Source organism: Chiloscyllium plagiosum, chromosome 9 (genome assembly GCF_004010195.1).
Source record: "Chiloscyllium plagiosum isolate BGI_BamShark_2017 chromosome 9, ASM401019v2, whole genome shotgun sequence".
Classification (NCBI taxonomy): Eukaryota; Metazoa; Chordata; class Chondrichthyes; order Orectolobiformes; family Hemiscylliidae; genus Chiloscyllium; species Chiloscyllium plagiosum.
In genome coordinates, this window is record NC_057718.1 from 97,622,596 (window position 1) to 97,645,656 (window position 23,061).

The 23,061-nt window shown below is 44.4% G+C and overlaps 1 protein-coding gene across 2 annotated transcripts in view; it reads left to right on the forward strand.

Annotated features, from left to right (window-relative positions):
• Positions 1 to 23,061, forward strand: part of LOC122553084 (1-phosphatidylinositol 4,5-bisphosphate phosphodiesterase beta-1) — an 800,648-nt gene that overhangs the window by 663,443 nt on the left and 114,144 nt on the right. For both annotated transcript variants that reach the window (XM_043696584.1, XM_043696585.1), the window contains exons 18-21: positions 2,811 to 2,895; positions 7,112 to 7,236; positions 12,748 to 12,902; positions 19,278 to 19,442. In XM_043696584.1, coding sequence (XP_043552519.1) covers positions 2,811 to 2,895; positions 7,112 to 7,236; positions 12,748 to 12,902; positions 19,278 to 19,442 — 530 coding nt within the window. The remainder of the gene's footprint in view (positions 1 to 2,810; positions 2,896 to 7,111; positions 7,237 to 12,747; positions 12,903 to 19,277; positions 19,443 to 23,061) is intronic.

The following is a 23,061-nucleotide window of genomic DNA, read 5'->3' on the forward strand; positions in this document are numbered from 1 at the left end:
ATGGTGAAAGGGGGCATTCCTTGTCGGCTGCCTCTAACAATACTAAAATTGTCAGGCCTTAGACCATTAGTGAGAACCGCTGCTTTAGGGTCACTGTATAACACTGCCACCCACCTGGCAAAGACCCTTCCAAGACCAAACCGCTCCAGGACATAAAGGAGGTACGGCCTACTCCACCTCGTCAAGCACTTTCTCTGCATCCAGGGAGACTACCAAGCCTGGAATCGACCCTTGCTGGCATACCTGGACCATATTTAGTATTCTTCTAATATTATCTATCTTTACCTTAAAAAAAAGTCAGTGAGGTAGCCTCAACTGCTTCCCTGGGCAGGGAATTCCACAGATTCACAACCCCCTGGGGGAAGAAGTTCCTCCTCAGCTCAGCCCTAAATCTGCTCCCCCCCTTATTTTGAGGCTATGCCCATGAGTTCTAGCTTCACCTGCCAGTGGAAAAAAACCTCCCTATTTCTATCAAATCTATTTCCTTCATAATTTTATGTGTTTTTAATGTAACTTTTATGAGATCACCCCTCATTCTTCTTCATTCCAGTGAATGTAATCCCAGTCCACTCTGTTTCTCCTCATAAGCCAACCCTCTCAGCTCCAGAATCAATCACATGAGCCTCCTGTGCACCCCCTCCAGTGCCAGTACATCCTTTCTCAAGTAAGGAGACCAAAACCGCACACAGTACTCCCAGTTGTCGCCTCACCAGCACACTATACAGCTGCAGCATAACCTCCCTATCTTTTAACTCAGTCCCTTTAGCAATGAAGGACAAAATTCCATTTGCCTTATTCATTACCTGTTGTACCTGCAGACCAACCTTCATGCACAAGGACACCCCAGTCCCTCTGCACAGCAATATGCTGCAATTTTTTTTAGTGTTCACATAAAAGCCCTTTTTACTGTTATTCCTACCGAAGTGGATGACTTCACATTCATGAATCTGTCAGACCTTTGCCCACTCTCTTAAACCATCTATATCCCTCTGCAATCTGAGTCCTCTGCACACACTGTGCTCTGCCACTCATCTTAGTGGCATTTCCATCACTGAATCCACCATTATCAACATCCTGGGAGTTAGCACTGACCAGAAACTGAACTGGCCTGGACATTTTAAACACTGCGGCTACAAGAGCAGGTCAGACGCGGGGAATCCTGTGGCGGCTAGCTTAGCTCCTGACTCTGCAAAGCCTGTCCACCATCCACCAGGCACAAGTCAGGTGTGTGACACTTGCCTGGCTGGGCTCCAACAACACTCATGAAGCTGAAGGAGGTTATAACTGGGCACTCGGAAACACACAAGGGAATTGGAGAGGGTCAGCATATTTTGCGAAACAGAAATGTTTCACCAATTTATTGGAATTCTTTGAGTGTGTGGCATGCAGTGTGGACAAAGGGAAGCCCATTGATGTATGATACTTGGATTTGAGAAGGCTCTACTTCTACATAAATAGGTTATTGCACAAGGGAGGAGTTCATGGTGTGAGGGCTAACATACTAACGTGGACAGACAATTTGCCGACTGGCAATATCACAATGAAAGCCTCCTTGTAGATTGTGATGGGGTGAATGGGGATGTTAGACAGGGATCTGCACTGGAGCTTGTTGACTTTTTGCCATTTATAGCAATGACTTAAGCGAGGGGAGTGAAGGTGTGGTGGGCTGAACTTGCAGATAGCACATGAGTAGGTCAGGTATGTTGTGAAGTTGACATTACAGTGATGAAGATCGGTTTAGTCAAAACAGAGTTTTGCAACAACTGTAACAAGGAGCCCATCGGAAAAGATACTGAAGTCTTGTTGAAATGCTCCTGGGGTAATTATTGATGGAGGACATTGAGGTATGTTTTATTCTTACATTTTTGTGACATTGTTATATTTGTTCCCAGGATGGCATACGAGGAGAGACTGGATCGGCTGGGCTTGTACTCATGGAATTGAGAAGAATGAGGGGGGAGTTGCACAGAAACATATAAAATCCTGCTGGGACTGGACAGGCTAGATGCAGGAAGAATGTTCCCAATGCTAGGGAAGTCCAGAACTCGGGGTCACCGTGTAACAATAAGGGGTAGGCCATCCAAGACTGAGATGGGGAAGAATGTCTTCACTCAGAGAGTTGTGAACCTGTGGAATTCTCTCCTACAGGAAGCTGTTGGGGCCAGTTTGTTGGATAGATTCAGGAGGGAGCTGGACATGACCCTTGTAGCTAAAGGGATCAAGGGGTATGGGGAGAAAGGAATGGGCTACTGAGATTGCACGATTAGCTGTGATCATATTGAATGGTGGGGCAGGCTGGAAGGGCCAAATGGCCTACTACTGCACCTATTTTCTACATTTCTATGTTTCCCATTGACTTAGAAATCGATATAAGTGTTTTGATTTCTTCTTAATCTATTACTCTGCTAACTCTTGGTCAGGCAATAAAGTTATTGGCAAGATTTCCCTTCCCTCTCACAAAGGGCTCAATTCTGCTTTATTGGTGCTCCATCAATGGGGCTTCCTCATCACCAGCTCAGGACAGGCGAGGTAACAAGGGCTTCAAGGTTCTAAAATGTTTTTGTGTGTTTCACGTTCCCCACCGGCACCCACCCCAGTTTATAACATGACCTTGCATTCCTCCATTCGATTAGATCTCACTCCAAAGCATACAGCACACACCCCCCCCCTCATGCCAAGTACAATAAAATGAACACCTCAGTGTCCGTGCCGAACTGTGTCAGCCAGTTTTCTTAAAGCTGAAAGGTTAACCGAGAGGTACAGCCGGATGTGCGGTGGGTTATTGGACGTTTCTGTTTTTTCACTTGTAGAGAACAACAAAAGTTTCGAAATGTCGTCGTTCGTGGAGACCAAGGCTCTGGAGCAGCTGACGAAATCGCCTGTGGAGTTTGTGGAGTATCCCTTCAGCAAATACTGACTGTACCATTCCCATCACTCGCTCAGACGTAAATCAGTGATGTTTAATTTCGTAGAGAGAGAGGTTCACCAGAGATTCAGGACGCACCACGATGCAAACATGATGTTAAACCATGAAAAGTGATGGCAACTTTAAAAAAGGATCTCAAAGCCCCCATTTATTGTGAATCTTAACAGACCCTCGTTTGTTTCGCATATTTTTGTTCAGATTTCTTTCTTTCTTTCTTTCGCTCTGCTTTTAGAGTTAGGAGGAAGTGAGGACTGCAGATGCTGGAGAGTCAGAGCCGAAAAGTGTGGAAAAGCACAGCAGGCCAGGCAGCAGCCAAGGAGCAGGAGAGTCGACGTCATCAGGAACATTCCTGATGAAGTGCTTATGCCCGAAACGTCGACTCTCCTGCTCCTCGGATGCTGCCTGACCTGCTGTGCCTTTCCAGTGCCTTACTTTTAGAGTTGACCGTTTCAGAGGGTTAGGAGTTAACAACATTGCTATGGCTCTAGAATCACATCTAGGTCAGACCAGGTAAGCATCGCAGATTTCCTTCCCTCAAGGACATTGGTGAACCAGATGTTTTTATTCCCAAATCAATTGATGATAGTTAATGCTATCACCCAAATTGTGGGTGGGTTTAAGTTCCAGAGTTTTCATTAAGCAATTTCAAATTCCACCCATGCAATGGAGGGACTTGAACCCATGTCCCCAGCACATTATGCCCAGCCTGTGAAAGGTTAACCTAATGATGCTACCACTGTGCCACCATCACTCCACTCAAGGTTGTGACTCCTATGCAGTACCAAGGGAGTGCAGCACTGTCAGAGGTGTAGCCTTTCAGACGAGACTTTACACTGAGGCCTACTCTGCCCTCTCAGCTGAGCGTAAAAGGCTCCCCAGGAACTATTTCAGTGAAGAACAGAGGTTTCTGCTGGCCAATGTCTATCACCCAACCAACGTCGTGAGAACCAGATTATCTGGTCATTGTCATTTGCTATTTATGTGCAAATTGTCTCCTGCTTTACAGTGATGACACTTCAAAAAGTACTTTATTGACTGTGAAACGCTTTGAGAGCTCTGGTAGTTGAGATGGACACAACATAAACATGACTAGAAGAAAGTGAGCACTGCAGATGCTGGAGATCAGAGTCAAGAGTGTGATGCTGGAAAAGCACAGCCAAGTCAGGCAGCATCCAAGGAGCAGGAGAGTCAACATTTCGGGTATGAGCCCTTCATCAGGAATGAGGCTGGTGCACCGAGGGGGTGGAGAGATAAATGGGAGAGGGGGTGGCAAGGTAGCTGAGAATGTGATGGGTAGATGAAGGTGGAGGGGTGATGGTGATAGTCGGAGAGGAGGGTGGAGCGGATAAGTGGGAAGGAAGATGGACAGGTAGGACAGTTCAAGAGGGAGCTGCCAAATTGGAAGGTTGGTTCTGGGATAAGTTGGAGGGAGGGGAATTGAGGAAACTTGTGAAGTCGACATAAATGCTGTGTGGTTGGAGGGTCCCAAGGAGGAACATAAATATAAGATTTTCCTTTTGATCTTGAGTTGGGGGAATTTCAGAAGATAAGACATAGTTTCTCGTTTGAATAATATCTTCTCACTCTGCATCCAGGTGTTGCTGCTACTGAGAGTGGTGACCCAGACCTTGTTTTCTTTGAGTAGGAAGAATATGATTTTTAACAATAAAATCTGAGAGCTGTTCATTCAGACCGTGGCCACTGGATGGCGTCATCCCTTAAGAAATGCAAGCAATGGGCAAGAAGAAAGACAGACTCGAATAATAATTTTTTTGTTGCTTAACTGTTAAAAAGTTCTTTTTAAATAAGAACACATCTTCACGCACCGCTTGAAATGCTGATCAGTTTGCAAATTACTTTGGGCAGCCCCTGTGTTAACTTCTGGAAATTAATTCACTTGTAGGAGAATAATTTATAGGCTTATCTTGATGGCTGGATATTTTGCTTTAACAGAAGTCCAAGATAACTCAATTAGCTGAGTGGACACCATGGTTAGTGTGGACCAATTTGAGCTGAAGGGCCTGTTTCCATGCTATATTACTCTATGACTATATAATATTTAATTTAAAGAGTGTTGGAAATATTCAGCAGCTGGGTGGATAAATGTTATCACCCAGGGTCCTGGTGTGGCTGATGGGCATTATCCTAGAGCCACATCTCCCACCACACATTTGGCACCTGTTCCCAGGAGGTCGAGGTAGATGCCTTGTTCCGATTTCTCTTAACGTAGGAATGCTATTGTACATCAGTAGCAGTTGGTGTCACGCTAATATCTTCCCCCTGCATTGCAGTTAAGGGCTTAATTTGGATTGCAGTTTGGTTCCTCCCCTCTGGCCTTACTGTCATAGATGATCCTGCCAGGAGTTGGGAAGTCCTGATAGCATCGTTCTCGGGATCATTGGAACACTCAGTCCACAGCCAGGTGGCAATCCACAGGAAGTCTCCTCCTATATTAAATGCAAACTCCAACATCCACTCTGTGGAACAATACATCATTGGAGAACTTGGTGACATAGTCTGTGAAGTTGCCTTAAAATGGAGTTTAATGTTGTTTTGATCTGTTGGACCTGAAAGGAGTGCAGCTAGAATTTACCAGAATGGTCTTTTTAAATTAATTTGTACGTTATGGGTTTAAATACCCTCAACGAGGAGGTGATAGCCGAGTGACACCATCATTCCACTATTAATCAGTGACTCAGTGCACATTCAGGGGACCCTGGGTGAATGCCATAGATTTGAATCCAGTGGAAATCTGGAATTAAAAATCTAATGATGACCATGAACTAATTGTTGGAAAAATCCATCTGGTTCATCAATGTCCTTTACCTGGTCTGGCCTACATGTGACTCCAGACCCACAGCAATGTGGTTTACCCTTAGCCATTACCTGGGCAATTAGGGACAGGCAATTAATTCCCACCAGTGACGCCCGCATCCCATGAATGAATTTCTAAAAAATATTCTCAAAGTGTTATTTGTCAGCAGAATATTCCTTTCGTCCTCAGATCCTAGGAGGGGACAGCAACTCTTCTGAACAATATTCAGTTCAATTTGTCCATAGTGATGTGCAGAGAATGTCTGCTTTTTCTTATTCGCTGACAGGACATGCGTGTCGCTGGCTGGACCTGCATTTATTGCCCGTCCCTAGTTGCCCTTGAGATGGTCGTGCTGAGCTACCTTCTTGAACTGCTTCAGCCCGTATATTTTAAGGACTCCTGCAGCACTCTTGGGGAGGGAAATTCCAGGATTTTGACCCCTTGACACTGACAGAATGACACGGCATTTCCAAGTCAAGATGGTGAATGGTTTGGAGGGGGATTTTCAGGTCACGGTGTTCCCAAGTTCCCATGGCATTAAGGGGTGACTACGCACACTAGGCTGGTATTCCTGGGAATGTGAAGGGATGATTTGATTGGAGATTTATAAGATTTTGAAAGGAATTTATCAGTGTGAGACAGAGAGAAGCACTTCTGCCACTGTCAAGAAATCTAGGATAAAGACATGTAAGAGACGTGACTTCAATATCAAAGCTAGGTCATTCTGGAGGGAAGGCAGAAGGCACTTCTTCACGCAAAGGTCTGTAAGATTATGGAACTCTCTCCCAGAATACGCAGTAACCGCTAGCTCACTTAGTCAGAGAGTCATACAGCACAGAAACAGTCCCTTCAATTCAAACAATCCATACCAGCCATAATCTCAAACTAAACTAGTCCCATCTGCCTGCACTTGGCCTATTTCCCTCCAAACACTTCGTAAAGTTAAGAGTGTGGCACTGGAAAAGCACAGCAGGTCAGACTCTCCTGCTCCTCGGATGCTGCCTGACCTGCTGTGCTTTTCCAGTGCCACACTTTTCAACTCTGATCTCCAGCATCTGCAATTCTCGCTTTCACTTAGTAAAGTTAAGTCAAGAGTCATTTGATTGAGTTTTTTTCCTTAATAAGAATATGGGGGGAAATGACTTCAAGACAGATTGAGGTAGAGATTAGCCTTGGTATTATTGAATGGGAGTTCAGTCTTGAGGGGCTGGATGACGTTTACTTGTTCTCCTGCTCCTACTCATTGGAAGCTCACAAGTTCACCAGCCTTTTTTTCTCACGGTGATTTCACTTATCCCAATATCTGTGTTTCTATTTGAAACAAGGCCTTCATTTTCTCTGCAACTTTCCTTAGCAAACACTCTCTCCAGATACAACAAGAGGCAGCTGAGCCGCATTTATCCGAAGGGAACCCGAGTGGATTCCTCAAACTACATGCCTCAGGTATTTTGGAATGCCGGATGTCACCTGGTAGCTCTTAACTTCCAGACATTAGGTGAGTATTGAAAACATCTACCTTTGGTTTTTCTGAAGAGGGGCTGACAGGGTAAATGTTTGAGAGGCTAATCTCTTTTTGGTTAGGAAGTTTGGAACAACTGATCATAATCTCAGAACAAAAGGTCAGCCACTTTGGACTGCCATGGGGAGAAATGTCCTCACTCCAAAGTCATTGAGTCAGAGAGATGTACAGCCAACTTGTCCATGCCAACCAGATATCAGAACATAATTTGCCAGCACCTGGCCAATATCCCTCTTGTCCCTTCCTAATAATGTACTCATCCAGATGCCTCTTAAATGTTGTAATTGTACCAGCCTCCACCACTTCCTCTCGCAGCTCATTCCATACACGCACCACCCTCTGTGTGAAAAAGTTGCCCCTTCAGTCTCTTTTAAATCTTTCTCCTCTCACCCTAAACCTATGCCCTCTAGTTCTGGACTCCCCCACCCCAGGGAAAGGACCTTGTCTATTTACCCTATCCATGCCCCTCATGATTTTATAAACCTCTATAAGGTCACCCCTCAGCCTCAGATGGTCCAGGGAAAACATCACAACCGATTCAGCCTCTCCCTTTACCTCAAACTCTCCAACTCCGGCAACATCCTTATAAATCTTTTCTGAATCCTTTCAAGTTTCACAACATCCTCCCTTTAGGAGGGAGACCAGAATTGCATGCAATATCCCAAACCCACCGTCCTGTACATCCGTAACATGACCTCCCAGCTCCAATATTCAATACTCTGACCAATAAAGGAAAGCATACCAAACGCCTTCTTCACTATCCTATCTACCTGCGACTTCACTTTCAAGGAGGTATGAACCTGAGTGTCTTTGTTCAGCAATAATCCCTCGGACCTTACCATTAAGTGTCTAAGTCCTGCTCTGATTTGCGTTTCCAAATTTCAACACTTCACATTTATCTAAATTAAACTCCATCTGCCACTCCTTGGCCAATTGGCCCATCTGATCAAGATCCCGTTGTCCCCTGGGGTAACCTTTTTTGCTGTCCACTGCACCTCCAATTTTGGTGTCATCTGCAAACATTCTAAAGGTCAAGAATCTTTGGAATTCTGGACCATAGAGAGCTGTGGATGCTCTGTCATTGTGAAAATTCAAGCCTGGGATTGACTGATGTTTGGGTACTAAGTGAATCCCCAGATCTGAGATGAAGTAGCAAGACTGATTAGATGGGCCAATGGGATGAGAAGTGGCAGATGGAGTTTAATTTAGATAAATGTGAGTTGCTGCATTTTGGAAAAGCAAATCTTAGCAGGATTTATACACTTAATGATAAGGTCGTAGGGAATGTTCCACTGTTGGAATATTGCGTGCAATTCTGGTCTCCTTCCCATTGGAAAGATGTTGTGAAACTTGAAAGGGTTCAGAAATGATTTGCAAGGATGTTGCCAGGGTTGGAGGATTTGAGCTATGGGGAGAGGCTGAGTAGACTAGGGCTGTTTCCCCTGGACCGTCAGAGACTGAGGGGCGACCTCATAGAGGCTTATAAAATCATGAGGGACATGGATAGGATAAATAGACAAGGTCTTTTCCCTGGGGTGGGGGAGTCCAGAACTAGAGGGCATAGGTTTAGGGTGAGAGCGGAAAGATATAAAAGAGACCTAAGGGGCAACTTTTTCATGCAGAGGGTGGTACGTATATGGAATGAGCTGCCAGAGGAAGTGGTAGAGGCAGGTACAATTGCAACATTTAAAATGCATCTGGATGGGTATATGAATAGGAAGGGTTTAGAGGAATATAGGTTTGCTCACTGAGCTGGAAGGTGCATTTCCAGACGTTTTGTCATCCGACTAGGTAACATTTTCAGTGGGCGAAGCACTGTTGATAATTCCTGCTTTCTATTTATATGTTTGGGTTTCTTTGGGTTGGTGATATCATTTCCTGTGGTGACATCATTTCCTTTGGTGATGTCATTTCCTGATATTTTTCTCAGGGGGGTGGTAGATGGGGCCTAACTCAATGGTGTTTGTTGAAAGGAGGTTGATCGATTTGGAGGCATATGGGCCGGGTGCTGGCAGGTGGGACAAGATTGAGTTGGGATATCTGGTCGGCATGGACGGGTTGGACCAAAGGGTCTGTTTCCATGCTGTTCATCTCTATGACTCAATGGAGTTTAGGTTGAAGATCCTCTATGTGCATTGACAAAATTAAAATCTTTCATCTTGTGGCTTGCAAAATTTATAAAGGAGGACCAATTAACACTGCATGAGAAATCAGTGCTGATTGATTGGCAAGTTGATGTCTGATTGCTCAAGACATTGCCGTAGAGACTGCATTGGAGATCTTCTCTCCCATACATTTGATGTTTTTTTTATAAGTGCACAATGCCTTGAGTGTTCCTTTTCCCTACAAACAATGCATTTGTAGCTCCCTGCCAGAGTAAGTGAACCCATTATTAAAGTGGTTGGTCGTGTAAATCCTCGCACACCCAAGGTTGTTCAGCAAGTATTGTCCAATCACAGAATCAAATCTAATGCCCTAAGTTTTGTGAGCATGGACTGCTATGATACTAAGCCGTTGATCTTATTGAATGGGGTTATAGAGTCAATCCCGCTGATATTTGTGATGTTGTGCTGTGCGGAACGTTCAGATACAGACAAATGAGCAGGACTGGCTGTGTTGGACATTAGCTGGTGGGAGTGGGATCTTTTTATGAGATTCCTTTCTCACAGATGAACTTCAACAACAATGAGAGCCTGTTGGGAAAGCGGGAACCATTAATATTGCATTACTTTAGCAACTTTTGCAGTCCCTGTAGACTAGAATGTCCTCCATACTCGGAGAAGTGGGTTATCCAAGCCAATGGAGCCTTGTGCATTCATTCGTAATTGTTGAAAACCGAGTTACTAACCTTAACTTCGAATCTTCAAGCTATCAAATCAAATCTGAAATATTTATAATGTTTAATGGGCATTATTGGAGGAGAGAGGAGAATCGTGAGCTTATTATAGCTCCTGGATGATGTGGAGATGCCGGTGTTGGACTGGGGTGGACAAAGTTCAAAATCACACGACACCAGGTTATAGTCCAACAGGTTTATTTGGAAGCACTGGCTTTCAGAGCACTGCTCCTTCATCAGGTGGTTGTGGAGTATAAGATCATAAGACACAGAATTTCTAGCAGAAGATTACAGTGTCATACAGCTATATATTGAACAAACAAGGAATTTTAAGTCTTTCATCTTTTAGAATGGGTTGCACGTTTCAATTCATTAATATGTAAATCCCAGAACTTCTTTTAAGCCACCTTCTCGAGATAACTTAAGGTTTTCTAACTTAAGGTGCCATCTCAGCTCAGACAAGGCATTATAGGTGTGAGGTCATAGTCTGTCTGTATCCCAAACTTAAGTCAGACTGGTTCTATTTCCAAAGTGGAATTTACAAAGTATGACATGGATTGACTGCCTGCAGATTGGGCATTTTTTGAGCAAAATAGAATGAGTCTGCAAATCCTCCCCATTGACTTGTATGTATGTGTGCGTGCCTGAGAGAGAGCGTGTGCATGTGAGTGTGTGAGTGCATGTGAGAAAATGTGTATTTGCATGTGTGAAAGCTCGGTAAAGTGTGTGTGTGGGTGTGATGGAGTATAAGTTTGTGAGAGGGTGTGTGCATGGGTGTCAGTGTGGGGGATGTGTGTGTATGAGAGAGAGTGTATATATGAGAGAGAGGGTCTGCGTGTGTGCACGTGTGCATGTGTGTATGTATGTATGCATAGTGTTGTGGGGTCACCTGTAGTGTGACATGAACCCAAGGTCCCGGTTGAGGCCATCCCCATAGGTACGGAACTTGGCTATCAGCCTCTGCTCAGCCACTTTGCGTTGTTGCCTGTCCCGAAGTCCACCTTGGAGGATGGTCACCTGAAGATTCTCAGGCCCCTGATCTGCTGAAGTGTTCCCTGATTGAAGAAGGAGCAGTGCTCCGAAAGCTAGTGCTTCCAAATAAACCTGTTGGACTATAAGCTGGTGTTGTGTGATTTTTAACTTTAGCTGCTGGATGGCTGGGCTGAAGCAACTACACTTTTTTTTAAAAAGATCATTCTGAAGGTGGATTTATCCTTTATCCATGAAACATGATGCGTACATAATCCTTCAAAACTGAGGAAGAGAAAGGCAATAGGCTTTCTTTCTTCATGAATATCTAACCTAGTTTAGCCACTTAGTCTGGTGTCGAACTGATAGATTCACACAGTGCAGAAGGAGGCCATTCGACCTATCATGTCAATGTTGGTTCTGTTATGCCCTTCCACCCCCTTACTTGGTTAGAGATTTTAAAAAAACTGCAGATGCTGGAATCCAAAGTAGACAAACAGGAGGCTGGAGGAACACAGCAAGTCAGGCAGCATCGAGAGGTGGAGAAGTCAATGTTTCTGGTCAATACCCTTCATCAGGACCTGATTTTTCCATCTCCAGATGCTGCCTAACTTGCTGTGTTCCTTCAGACACCTGTTTCCTTTGAGGTGTTGTGCTGCAGTAGTAGCGTCCCCACTTCTGGGCCAGGAGCCTTGGGTTCAGGTGGGCAGCAGGCTGGCTCAGTGGTTAGCACTGCTGCCTCATGGCGCCAGGGACCTGACTATCTGTATGGAGTTTGCACATTCTCCCAGTGTCTGCGTGGGTTTTCTCCGGGTGCTCCGGTTTCCTCCCACAGTCCAAAGATATGCAGGTCAGGGTGGATTAGCCATGCTAAGTTATCCATAGTGACCAGGGATGTGCAAGCTAAGCGAGTTAATGTGGGATTACGGGAATTAGGGGGTGCTCTTTGCAGGGCCAGTGCAGACCTGATGGGCTGAATGGCCTCTATCTGCACAGTAGGAATTCTATAACTCCCCTATGATTCTATGTCCTACCTGCTCCAGAGATATGTCCTAACATACTCTAAAAGATTGATGAGGAAAATACCTACCACCCAGTTCCTGCAGGAGTTCCCCCAAGAACTGTGGAAAGAGGGGAAACTCGGAGAGCATGGATTAGATATTATTCCTCACTAAATTGTCAGAGGAAGTGGTGGAGGCTGGTACAATTGCAACATTTAAAAGGCATCTGGATGGGTATATGAATAGGACGGGTTTGGAGGGATATGGGCCGGTGCTGGCAGGTGGAACTAGATTGTGTTGGGATATCTGGTCGGCATGGACGAGTTGGACCAAAGGGTCTGTTTCGATGTTGTACATCTCTATGACTCTATAAATGTGAGACAAAAGTGAGGACTGCAGATGCTGGAGATTAGAGTCTAGATCAGAGTGGTGCTGGAAAAGCAGGTCAGGCAGCATCCGAGGAGCAGGAAAATCGATGTTTCAGGCAAAATCCCTTCATCAGTTTAATCTAGACTCTATAAATGTGAGCATATTCCCCCAACTTCCCCTGCGTACAGTGAACATCCTGGGATTGAATGTTGTTTGCACGAATCTGATACACAGTTAATGATAAAATGGTCAAATGAAAAATGTATCGAGGTCTAAAAATCTTTTATACTTTTGTTTGAATGATGTACTCAGATCTGGCTATGCAACTGAACATGGGGATGTTTGAGCATAATGGGAAAAGTGGCTTCCGCCTGAAACCGGAGTTCATGAGACGGACAGACAAGCACTTTGACCCCTTCACTGAGACCACTGTGGATGGGATTGTGGCCAATACCCTCTCAGTAAAGGTATGCAACATTCACTTTAAATGGAGATCTTTAAAGGAATTTTTTTTATCAAAGGATGTGGTTGACTTACATCGGATTGGAGTGTGGGTGATAAAGTGCTATGAGAAACGAAGCTCACTGCCAAATAATTTTAGTCTGAGTCAAATTCCGAAGCAGTCTTTATTCATCCGTTCTTGCAAGCCCGGGTGACCACAAAGTAGGCACCCTTCTGAATAATATTATTTTACATTTATACAGTTTCTATGAGCCTCCCTGTACCTTCCCTTTTACCTCACATGTGACAGTTGTATTGCTCTGTGCAGCTGCTAATCTAGTCGGCTTACCACATCTGTCTGTGGCCTGTTGTTAGCGTGCAACCCCCCCTTGATAGCTGAGTCTTATTACTTTTGCTGACACAACACTGGGTCTTATCACTTATGCACACTGAGTCTTTATGACTTCTAAGTACCTGACTTCTGTGGAAGCAACACTTAGACACATTTTACACAGTGCTACAATACTGTAGCAGGCCATTTGGCCCATTGACTCTGTGCTGGCTCTCTGCAAGGCTGAGTTGGCTCATTCCCATTCGTCTGCTCTTTTTCCATTACCCAATTATTTTCTTTCCTTTTGGTACCCGCTTTGGAGAGACACAGCTGTGCATTCTAGATGCTAACCAGCCGCTGTGTGAAACAATTTTCCCTCAGGCCACCTTTGATTCTTTTGGCGATGACCTTGCCTCAGTGTCCTCTGGGTGTTGAGCCTTCCTAAGGCCATGGGTAATAGGAGCAGGAGAAGGCAATTCATCCCCTTAAGCCTGCTCTGTCAGTCAGGAAGATCATGGGCTGATCAGATTGAGGCCCTAACTCCACTGTAAACCTTGACACCAGTGCTATCTAACTCAACTGGGATATATATTCAAGCCAGGGAACTATAGACCAGCGAGCCTGACATCAGTGGGCAAGTTGGTGGAAGGAATCCTGAGGGACTGGAAATCATGTCTCACAACCTTGACTGAGTTTTTTGAAGAAGTCACATCAAGGATTGATGAGGGCAGAGTGGTAGATGTGCGCTATATGGACTTCAGTAAGGCGTTTGACAAGATTCCCCAAGGTTAGATCTCACGGAATACAGGGAGAACTAGCCTTTTGGATAGAGAACTGGCTCAAAGGTAGAAGACAGAGGGTGGTGGTGGAGGGTTGTTTTTCGGACAGGAGGCCTGTGACCAGTGGAGTGCCACAAGGATCGGTGCTGGGTCCTCTACTTCTCATCACTTATATAAATGATTTGGACGTGAGCATAAGAGTATGTTTGCAGATGACACCAAAATTGGAGGTGTAGTGGACAGCAAAGAGGGTTACCTCAGATTACAACAGGATCTTGACCAGATGGGCCAATGGGCTGAGGAGTGGCAGATGGAGTTTAATTTAAATAAATGTGAGGTCATGCATTTTGGGAAAGCAAATCTTAGCAGGACTTATACACTTAATGGTAAGGTCCTAGAGAGAGTGCTGCTGACAAAGTCCTATCGGAAAGATGTTGTGAAACCTGAAAGGGTTCAGAAAAGATTTACAAGGATGTTGCCAGGGTTGGAGGATTTGAGCTTCAGGGAGAGGCTGAACAGGCTGGGGCTGTTTTCCCTGGAACGTCGGAGGCTGAGGGGTGACCTTATAGAGATTTATAAAATCATGAAGGGAATGGATAGGATAAATAGATAAAGTCCTTTCCCTGGGATGGGTGAGTCCTGAACTAGAGGGCATAGTTTTAGGCTGAGAGGGGAAAGATATAAAAGAGATCTAAGGGGCAACTTTTTCATGCAGAGGGTAGTGCGTGTGTGGAGTGAGCTGCCAGAGGAAGTGGTGGAAGCTGGTAGAATTGCAACATTTAAAAGGTATCTGGATGGGTATATGAATAGGAAGGGTTTGGAGGGATATGGGTCAACTGCTGGCAAGTGGGACTAGATTGGGTTGGGATATCTGCTCGGCATGGATGAGTTGTACCGAAGTGTCTGTTTTCGTGCTGTACATCTCTGCGACTCTATGACCCACTACTGGCTGTGGAAGAGAATTTCAAAGAAGTACAAACCTCTGGGAGAAGAGTTTTTTACTCCTCTCTGTCTCCACTGTCTCCTTAAGTTTTTTTAAACGCTCCCCCTTGGTTCTAGATTCTTCTCAGTACTTGCCCTGTCAAGTCCTCTCAGAGTTTGGTACATCACTTCTCATTGTGCTAAACTCTAACAGGGATAGATCAAAGCTACTCAACCTTTCCACATCAGATATCCCTTTCATCCGAGGAAACAGTCGAATGAACCTTCTCTGAAATGTATCCCTTTTAAGTCTATCACCAAGACAGAGGAACCTCCTTCATGAGTCCACTCTGCCCATCGAAGAGATAGCCCCCACTCCCCTCTGCCTCCTCCATATATGTTGGCGGCACGGTGGCACAGTGGTTAGCACTGCTGCCTCGCAGCGCCAGACACCCGGGTTCAATTCCCGACTCAGGCGACTGACTGTGTGGAGTTTGCACGTTCTCCCCGTGTCTGCGTGGGTTTCCTCCGGGGGCTCCGGTTTCCTCCCACAGTCCAAAGATGTGCAAGTCAGGTGAATTGGCCATGCTAAATTGCCCGTAGTGTTAGGTAAAGGGGTAAATGTAGGGGTATGGGTGGGTTACACTTCGGCGTGTCGGTGTGGACTTGTTGGGCCGAAGGGCCTGTTTCCACACTGTAAGTAATCTAATCTAATCTAATCGTACTCTCAGCTTTCACCCTTCTCCATTGGATTCTCAACCCTGACACCCATCACCTTTAAAAACTCTGTGTTGTGTGTAGACAGTGTTGCGACTCTGTCTGACTGTTAGAAATCAGTTGTAGTGTTTGCTTCATAACTTATAATGTGTTCGACTGTTTTAAATAAACCAACTCACGGGATTAATCAATTCCTGACATGCGATTGATTATTAGACCACCCCACTCAAAGTGAAGTCTCGCTCCAGCAATGACCTGCACCAGGGGTAGCCCATAATCTTGCCAGTAATCATTGAATTGCTGGACATCCAACTGGTGGCAGATCTCACGTTCAGGAAGCCCCATTTCAGACGGCCAGAATTCCAGCCTCCAGCCTGTCGACCATTAACTGACCATGGGGTCGCCATTCTTATTGAAGGTGGACTCCCCACTTATTTTTCTAGCCAGGCAAGAAAGGGACAGTGGCACATGCATGCTGCCGAATTCCACACGGGATGTCGCATTCAGGTAAGTTTTACATCTCCGAAGCCCCCTTCCCTCCATCCCACATTCCTGATGAAGGGCTTAAACCTGAAACATCGACTCTCTTGCTCCTTGGATGCTGCCTGACCTGCTGTGCTTTTCCAATGCCACACGTTTCGACTCTGATCTCTGAAGGTAAGCGATATGAGAGATGAGACAATTGCAAAGCCCAACATGGTAGGTCATTGTGCTGGTTTAAGGCACATCAAATTCAAGACTTTAATATTATACAATTGTCAGGTAAATGTTAACAATCAATTGTACTGACGCAAGAGGAACGTAACTGTTCAAGCTGATTTACCTCGTAAAATTAAATCTGTATCATTCCCAGAAATGACTGTCCCAGTTAAGTGATAGTATTGTTTCCTTCGTTACCTGAGATCACTCTGCCTTTACTTGTAGCTCAGTGGTAGCACTTAGACCTCACAGTGAGAAGGCCGTCATTACTCTCGGGGTTTAAGGCTTCAATCCGGCCTGACACTACAAGTGCAGGACTGACTGAGTGCTGCAGTGTCAAAAGAGCTCTCTTATGGATGAAATGTTAAATGGAGGTTCCATCTGCATATAAAAGGCCCCATCATGTCATTCAAAAAGGGGTAAGTATGTCCATATCAGTGATGCATTCAGAATTAATCCCTGAAACAACATTAAAACAGACAATCACTGAAAAGCACATTGCTAAAGTTGCTCATTTTGTACTCATCAGAACCAGTGCGAGAATGCCAAGTTACATAGAACATAGAAAAGTACAGCACAGAACAGGCCCTTTGGCCCACAATGTTGTGCCGAGATTTAATCCTAATATAAAATATAGTAACAACCTACGCACCCCTCAACTCACTGCTATCCATGTGAATGTCCAGCAGTCGCTTAAGTGTCCCCAATGACTCTGCTTACGAGCAATCACAACCATTTATGCAAAAGGAGAAAACGATACTGATTGGTTCATAAGTCAATTCTGATTGGATGAGGTGCTCTAGGCTCCACCCTCCATTCCCAAGCTCCGGGGTAATTTCAGAAAAGCACAAGCCTTGAGTATATTCCTTTTGTTTGCAGAGAACTGGTCCCAGTGGATGAATATCACTTGGAGGAAATTCAAACAAACTGTATTATGAGCTTGTGTGATTGTTCAGGCAGCCCAGACAGCAGCCTTTCTCTTCTGCAGTATAAATTGTTATGATCATTTCCAATGTAACATTCTGAAGTTTGCAAAGTGCAAAGTGAAAAACTTTAAAATGTGTTTTGGTTTTCAGCAATACGAAAACAGGCTACCATTTCTGAAATAACTCAACAGAGGCCGGTATCCCATCCCCAAGTCACCCTTTATTTACATGTGCGCAATACAGTCAGTTGTGCTCTAACGCATGGTTCCATTCTCATACAATCCCGTGTAATGAGAAAATTGTGTAATAGCAGCACCACTTAAACTAATGGGGCCGGAATTGTGTTATAACCAATGTACATTTTGAAAGTTCACACTATGGAAACAATGTCCCCAATTTGTCAATCGGGTTATAGCGAAACGCACGTTATAGCTGAACGACCTGTACTTGACACTGATCCAGTTTCCTCAGAGCCAGCTCTCAGAGTGAACGGAACCCCTGAGACTCCTTGTTGTCTTTTAAATATTTTTTCTCTCTTTTTTTAAGAGGTCAGTTCCATCCCTAACACAAAATGGAGAGTCCTTCACCACTGATCCAGTTCCCTCAGAGCCAGTTCTCAGAGTGAACAGAAGCTCTGAGACTCCTGTTTCTATCTGTCAGCCAGAGCTCCCGGCTTGGATCAGGTTAACAGCCCCAATCAGTGAACTCATTCTCTATGAGGTCCACCTGGCTGACCTTCTTGCAATCACTACAAGCTCATTTATCACACTGTTGTTTATGGGATCCTGTTGCACACCCGATCGGATGCTACTTTTCCCTAATTACTGCATTGACAACAAAAGTACTTCAAGATCCTTCGGGATGTCGCATGACAGCTGCTAAATAAATGCAAGTCATTTTTGTTCAGGTTAATTCATATCTTGATGTGTTTCTGAATGTTTTTGAGGCAAGCAAGGAGTGGACACCATGTTAGTGCAAGCTGACATAATTTTTTAATAAGTATTTACATGAGGTACGGAGATGTGGTGGTGGAAGAATTCACTAGAACCTTCTTCCCTCAGGATTTCAGATGATACAGAATAAGAGCTATAAGACCATAAGAAATAGGAGTGGAAGTAAGGCCATTCAGCCCGTCAAGTCCACTCCGCCATTCAATCATGGCTGATGGGTATTTTAACGCCACTTACCCGCACTCTCCCCATAATCCCTTAATTCCTTGCAAGATTAAGAATTTATCAATCTCTGCCTTGAAGACATTTAATGTCCCGGCCTCCACTGTGTTCCATGGCAATGAATTCCACAGGCCCACCACTCTCTGGCTGAAGAAATGTGTCCTCATTTCTATTCTAAATTGAACCCCTCTAATTCTAAGGCTGTGCACACAGGTCCTAATATCCCCGCCTGATGGAAACAATTTCCCAGCGTCCACCCTTTCTAAGCCATGCATTTTCTTGTAAGTTTCTATTTGATCTCCACTCAACCTTCTGAACTCTAATGAATACAATCCAGGATCCTCACATGTTCATCATATGTTAGGCCTACCATTCCAGGGATCATCTGTGTGAATCTCCGCGAGACACGCTCCAGTGCCAGTATGTCCTTCCTAAGGTGTGGGGCCCAAAACTGGACACAGTATTCTAAATGGGGCCTAAGTAGAGCTTTATAAAGTCTTAGTAGCACCTCACTGTTTTTACGTTCCAACCCTCTTGAAATAAATGACAACATTACGTTTGCTTTCTTAACCATGGACTCAACCTGCAAGTCAACCTTTAGAGAATCCTGGACCAGCACTCCCAGATCGCTTTGTATTTTAGCTGTATGAATTTTCTGACCGCTTAGAAAATAGTCCATGCCTGTGTTCTTTTTTCGAAAGTGCAAGACCTTGCATTTGCATGAACCCTTCATGCTACTAATTTCATTCTGCTAGTCAAAATGGGCCCATTTTAGTCATTTGGTATTTCTTTCTTTGCCTCATACTGTTGAACTTCAGATCACTATTAAGATGGGGATTTTGTTGTTTCCTTTCAGGTGCTCTCGGGTCAATTTCTCTCCGACAAGAAAGTTGGGACTTACGTGGAGATAGACATGTTTGGTCTTCCAGTGGACACGAGAAGGAAGGCTTTCAAAACGAAAACGTCACAGAACAATGCGGTAAATCCAGTCTGGGAAGATGACCCCATCGTGTTTAAAAAGGTTCGTCCTTTCCCTTTCAAGACTTTGCAGCATTACTGTATTTCCTTTCAGGCCAGTTAACTTTCTTCCTTGAGGCGAAATGCAGAGAGAGCTGTGGAGTCATACAGCACGGAAACAGACCCTTCGGTCCAACTCGTCCATGCCGACCTTTTTCTCCCAAAAGTAAACTAGTCCCACGTGCCTGCATTTGACCCACATCATTCTAAACCTTTCCTGTTCAGGTACCTGTCCAGTTGCCTTTTAACGTTGTAACTGTACCTGCATCTACCTCTTGAGATGATGCTGCTCCTTTCACAAGTTCATGCTGTCTTTGGCTTTATTTTTCAGAGAGGTCGTAAATGCAGTGATTCAGAAAAGTCTGGCCTTGGACGGGCTTTAGGGCCAAGTTGATTATAGCTAACAGATACTGTCCCAGGCAACAGCCTTTCAGGTTAAAAGAAAACACTTGTACCATGAAGGGGGAGTGGCCAGTTCTCCCAGCCCAGCTTTTCTCTGGTTTGGTTTGAGTAGTCTGCCTGGTCACTGAAAGCAGTCAGTCAGTTTGAGGCTGCTGGTCCTAGAAACAGCTACATGGAAGAGGGTCTTCCATGTTGAATATCTTTTCCACCTCTCTCTCTCTCCTGTAAGACCCTGTATTTGATTTTTCCTTTTGTGCCAAGAGATGTTTGTGGGGATTTTTGCAAATATTTGGAACAGCACCATTAATTTGGGATAACCTGTTGAGTTTTTGGATATGTTGTTATTCCGTATTCTGTTGTCTTTTGGTTGTGTTTCATTCCATAATCTTGCAAATAAAGTCTGTTTTGTTTAAAACTAAGTGGTTTGATCAGCTGCATCGCACCTGGAATATCCACTATACACCTGCTTAAAACAATGAGCAAAGTTAGGGTCTGGGCTCCTTTCTTGAAATGTTTTGAGGGAGTCTGGCCTGGTCCATAACATGCTTCCCCAGGCAGTTCTTTCCACATACGAACCATCCTTTATGTGAAAATGTTGTCACTTTTAAATATTTCTCCAATATTTCTCATCTTATCTATGCCCCTCATGATTTTATAAACCACTGTAAGGTCACGCCTCAACTTCCTAAACTCCAGTGAGAAAGTCCCAGCTTATCCAGCCTCTCCTTATAACTCAAACCCCGAGAGAAATGCAGAGTAAAGTTTAAATGTTGATAATTTCACATCAGATGTTTCGTTGCAGATGCTGTCTGATCTGCTGACTTCATGCAGCCTATTCTGCCCTTGGGGATCTTACTTTCTGTCCTTCCCAGGCTCAACGACACTGAGCACTTCTTAAATTAGCTCAGAGGTCTCAGCTTCTTTTGATGCATGATTCTTTTGTGCAGGAGGTGTGCAAACATTTATTTCAGACTGATGAACAGGGTTCTGCACCCAGGCTGCTGACTCAACCTCAATAAATTCCTGCGCACGGGTCAGCAACTCTTTCAAAGTCACCGCTGACCAGCATCTCAGCTTCCGCCTTCCTTTAGCTTGAGCTCATCCAAAACTCTGTTGTCCGCCCTGGAATTCACATGATTATCCTTTTGCCTCTCGCCCTGCACTCATTGATCTACAGATTCTCGTTCTATCAAAGCCTCAACTTTAAAATTTCACCTTTGTTTTGAATCTTTCCATTTCCTTCCCTACTCCCGATCTTTGTAATATACCCCTCGAGCCTGCGCAATATTTGTGTTTATTTGGTTTAGCCCTTTTGCAGGGGGACCATAACACCCTGGTAATGTCACTGGACTAGGAATCCAGAAGCACAGGGTCAGCGTTTTGCAAGACAGGTGTTCAAATCCCATCACGGCAATGATGGATGACAGTGTTAGCTACACTCCTGAGCCAATTAGTTAGCAATAGAAGCGAGACTCCACCTTGTGATTGGACAGCAACAGCCATTAGCAAGAGTTGTCAATCTAGCCAGGAGACCCAGATGCAAGACCAGGGAGTGAGGCTGAGAACTGGGGTGATGCAAGGCCACCAAGTGAGGAGAGGGTGTAGAGGGGGATGGATAATAGAGCTGCAAAGGAGGCAGTGGTGCTGGAGGAAATGGTTTTAAACATTTTAATTAAGCAATATTTATGTAATTGGGAACTGAGGTAATAAATTCCTTGCAAATAAAAGTGGAATCTCTAGCTTTAGGTTGCAGTTATTCAGGGACTATTATATGGGGACAGGATGTATTGGATGTTAATGTCAAAAACGTTACGTCAACAGGATAATTTAATACTGAACAATTTTATTTCTTAAAGATTTGTACTTATGTGATTTCATATCTCAGAGCATCTCACATACTATGAATTATTGAAGTTTAGTGGCTGTGTTAGAGACAAACATCCAACCATTGAGCTGTGTTGTCACCACTCTGCAGAAAGCACATTTATGATAATGGCTCTTAGTCTGTGGTAGTGTGTGTCATTTATTTGTACAATAAAAAAGCACTTGTTGCTAACTTCTGCCTATTAACTCATGCTAATTTATTTACCGTGATTAGTAAGAAATTAATGCTCTTCTTGTGTGATTTGGTTTTAAATTACATGGAGCAGTGATTATGGGGGACACTGGTGAAGCCTTGTAATTCTGCTTCTGTATGAATTCAAATCCTGGACATGTCAAGGCAAATACACAAGATATTGTCGCAAAGTGACTGCATCACCTGGTGGAGGAGTAAATAAGAATAAATAGTGCAGTGAAGAAGGCATATGGCGTACTGGCTTTTATTGGTAGGGGAATTGAGTTCCGGAGTACTAAGGTCATGTTGCAGTTGTATAAGACTCTGGTGCAGCCGCATCTGGAGTATTGTGTGCAGTTTTGGTCGCCATACTATAGGAAGGATGTGGAGGCACTGGAACGGGTGCAGAGGAGGTTTACCAGGATGTTGCCTGGTATGGTAGAAAGATCGTATGAGGAAAGGCTGAGGCAATTGGGGCTGTTTTCATTGGAGAAAACAAGGTTTGGGGGTGACTTGATAGAGGTGTACAAGATTCTTTACTCAGTGAGTCGTGAGTTCATGGAATGCCCTGCCAGTAGCAGTGGTGGACTCTCCCTCTTTATGGGCATTTAAGCGGGCATTGGATAGGCATATGGAGGATAGTGGGCTAGTGTAGGTTAGGTGGGCTTGGATCGGCGCAACATCGAGGGCCAAAGGGCCTGTACTGCGCTGTATTCTTCTATGTTCTATATGTTTCTATGAAATAGAAGGTTGCGGAGTGACCTTATAGAGGTTTATAAAATCATGAGGGATCTGGACAAGGTGAATGACGATGTATTTTCCCTAGGGTTGGGGACTTCAAGACTAGGAGACATAGTTTTAAGGTGGATGGAGAAGTGTTTTAAAAAGACACGAGGGACAATTTTTTTACATGGGCAGTGGTTCGTGTGTGGAATGAACTTCCAGAGGAAGTGGTGGCTGCAGGTACAGTTACAAAGTTTAAAAGACATTTAGATAAGTATATGAGTAAGGAAGGTTTGGACGGATATGGGCCAAATGCTGGCAGGTGGGACTAGTTGAGTTTGACATTATGGATTGGTTGGACCGACGGGTCTGCTTCCATGGTGGATGACTTCATGACTTCATGATTCTATGAGAAAAGAAACCAAAACATAACCCTTGAGAA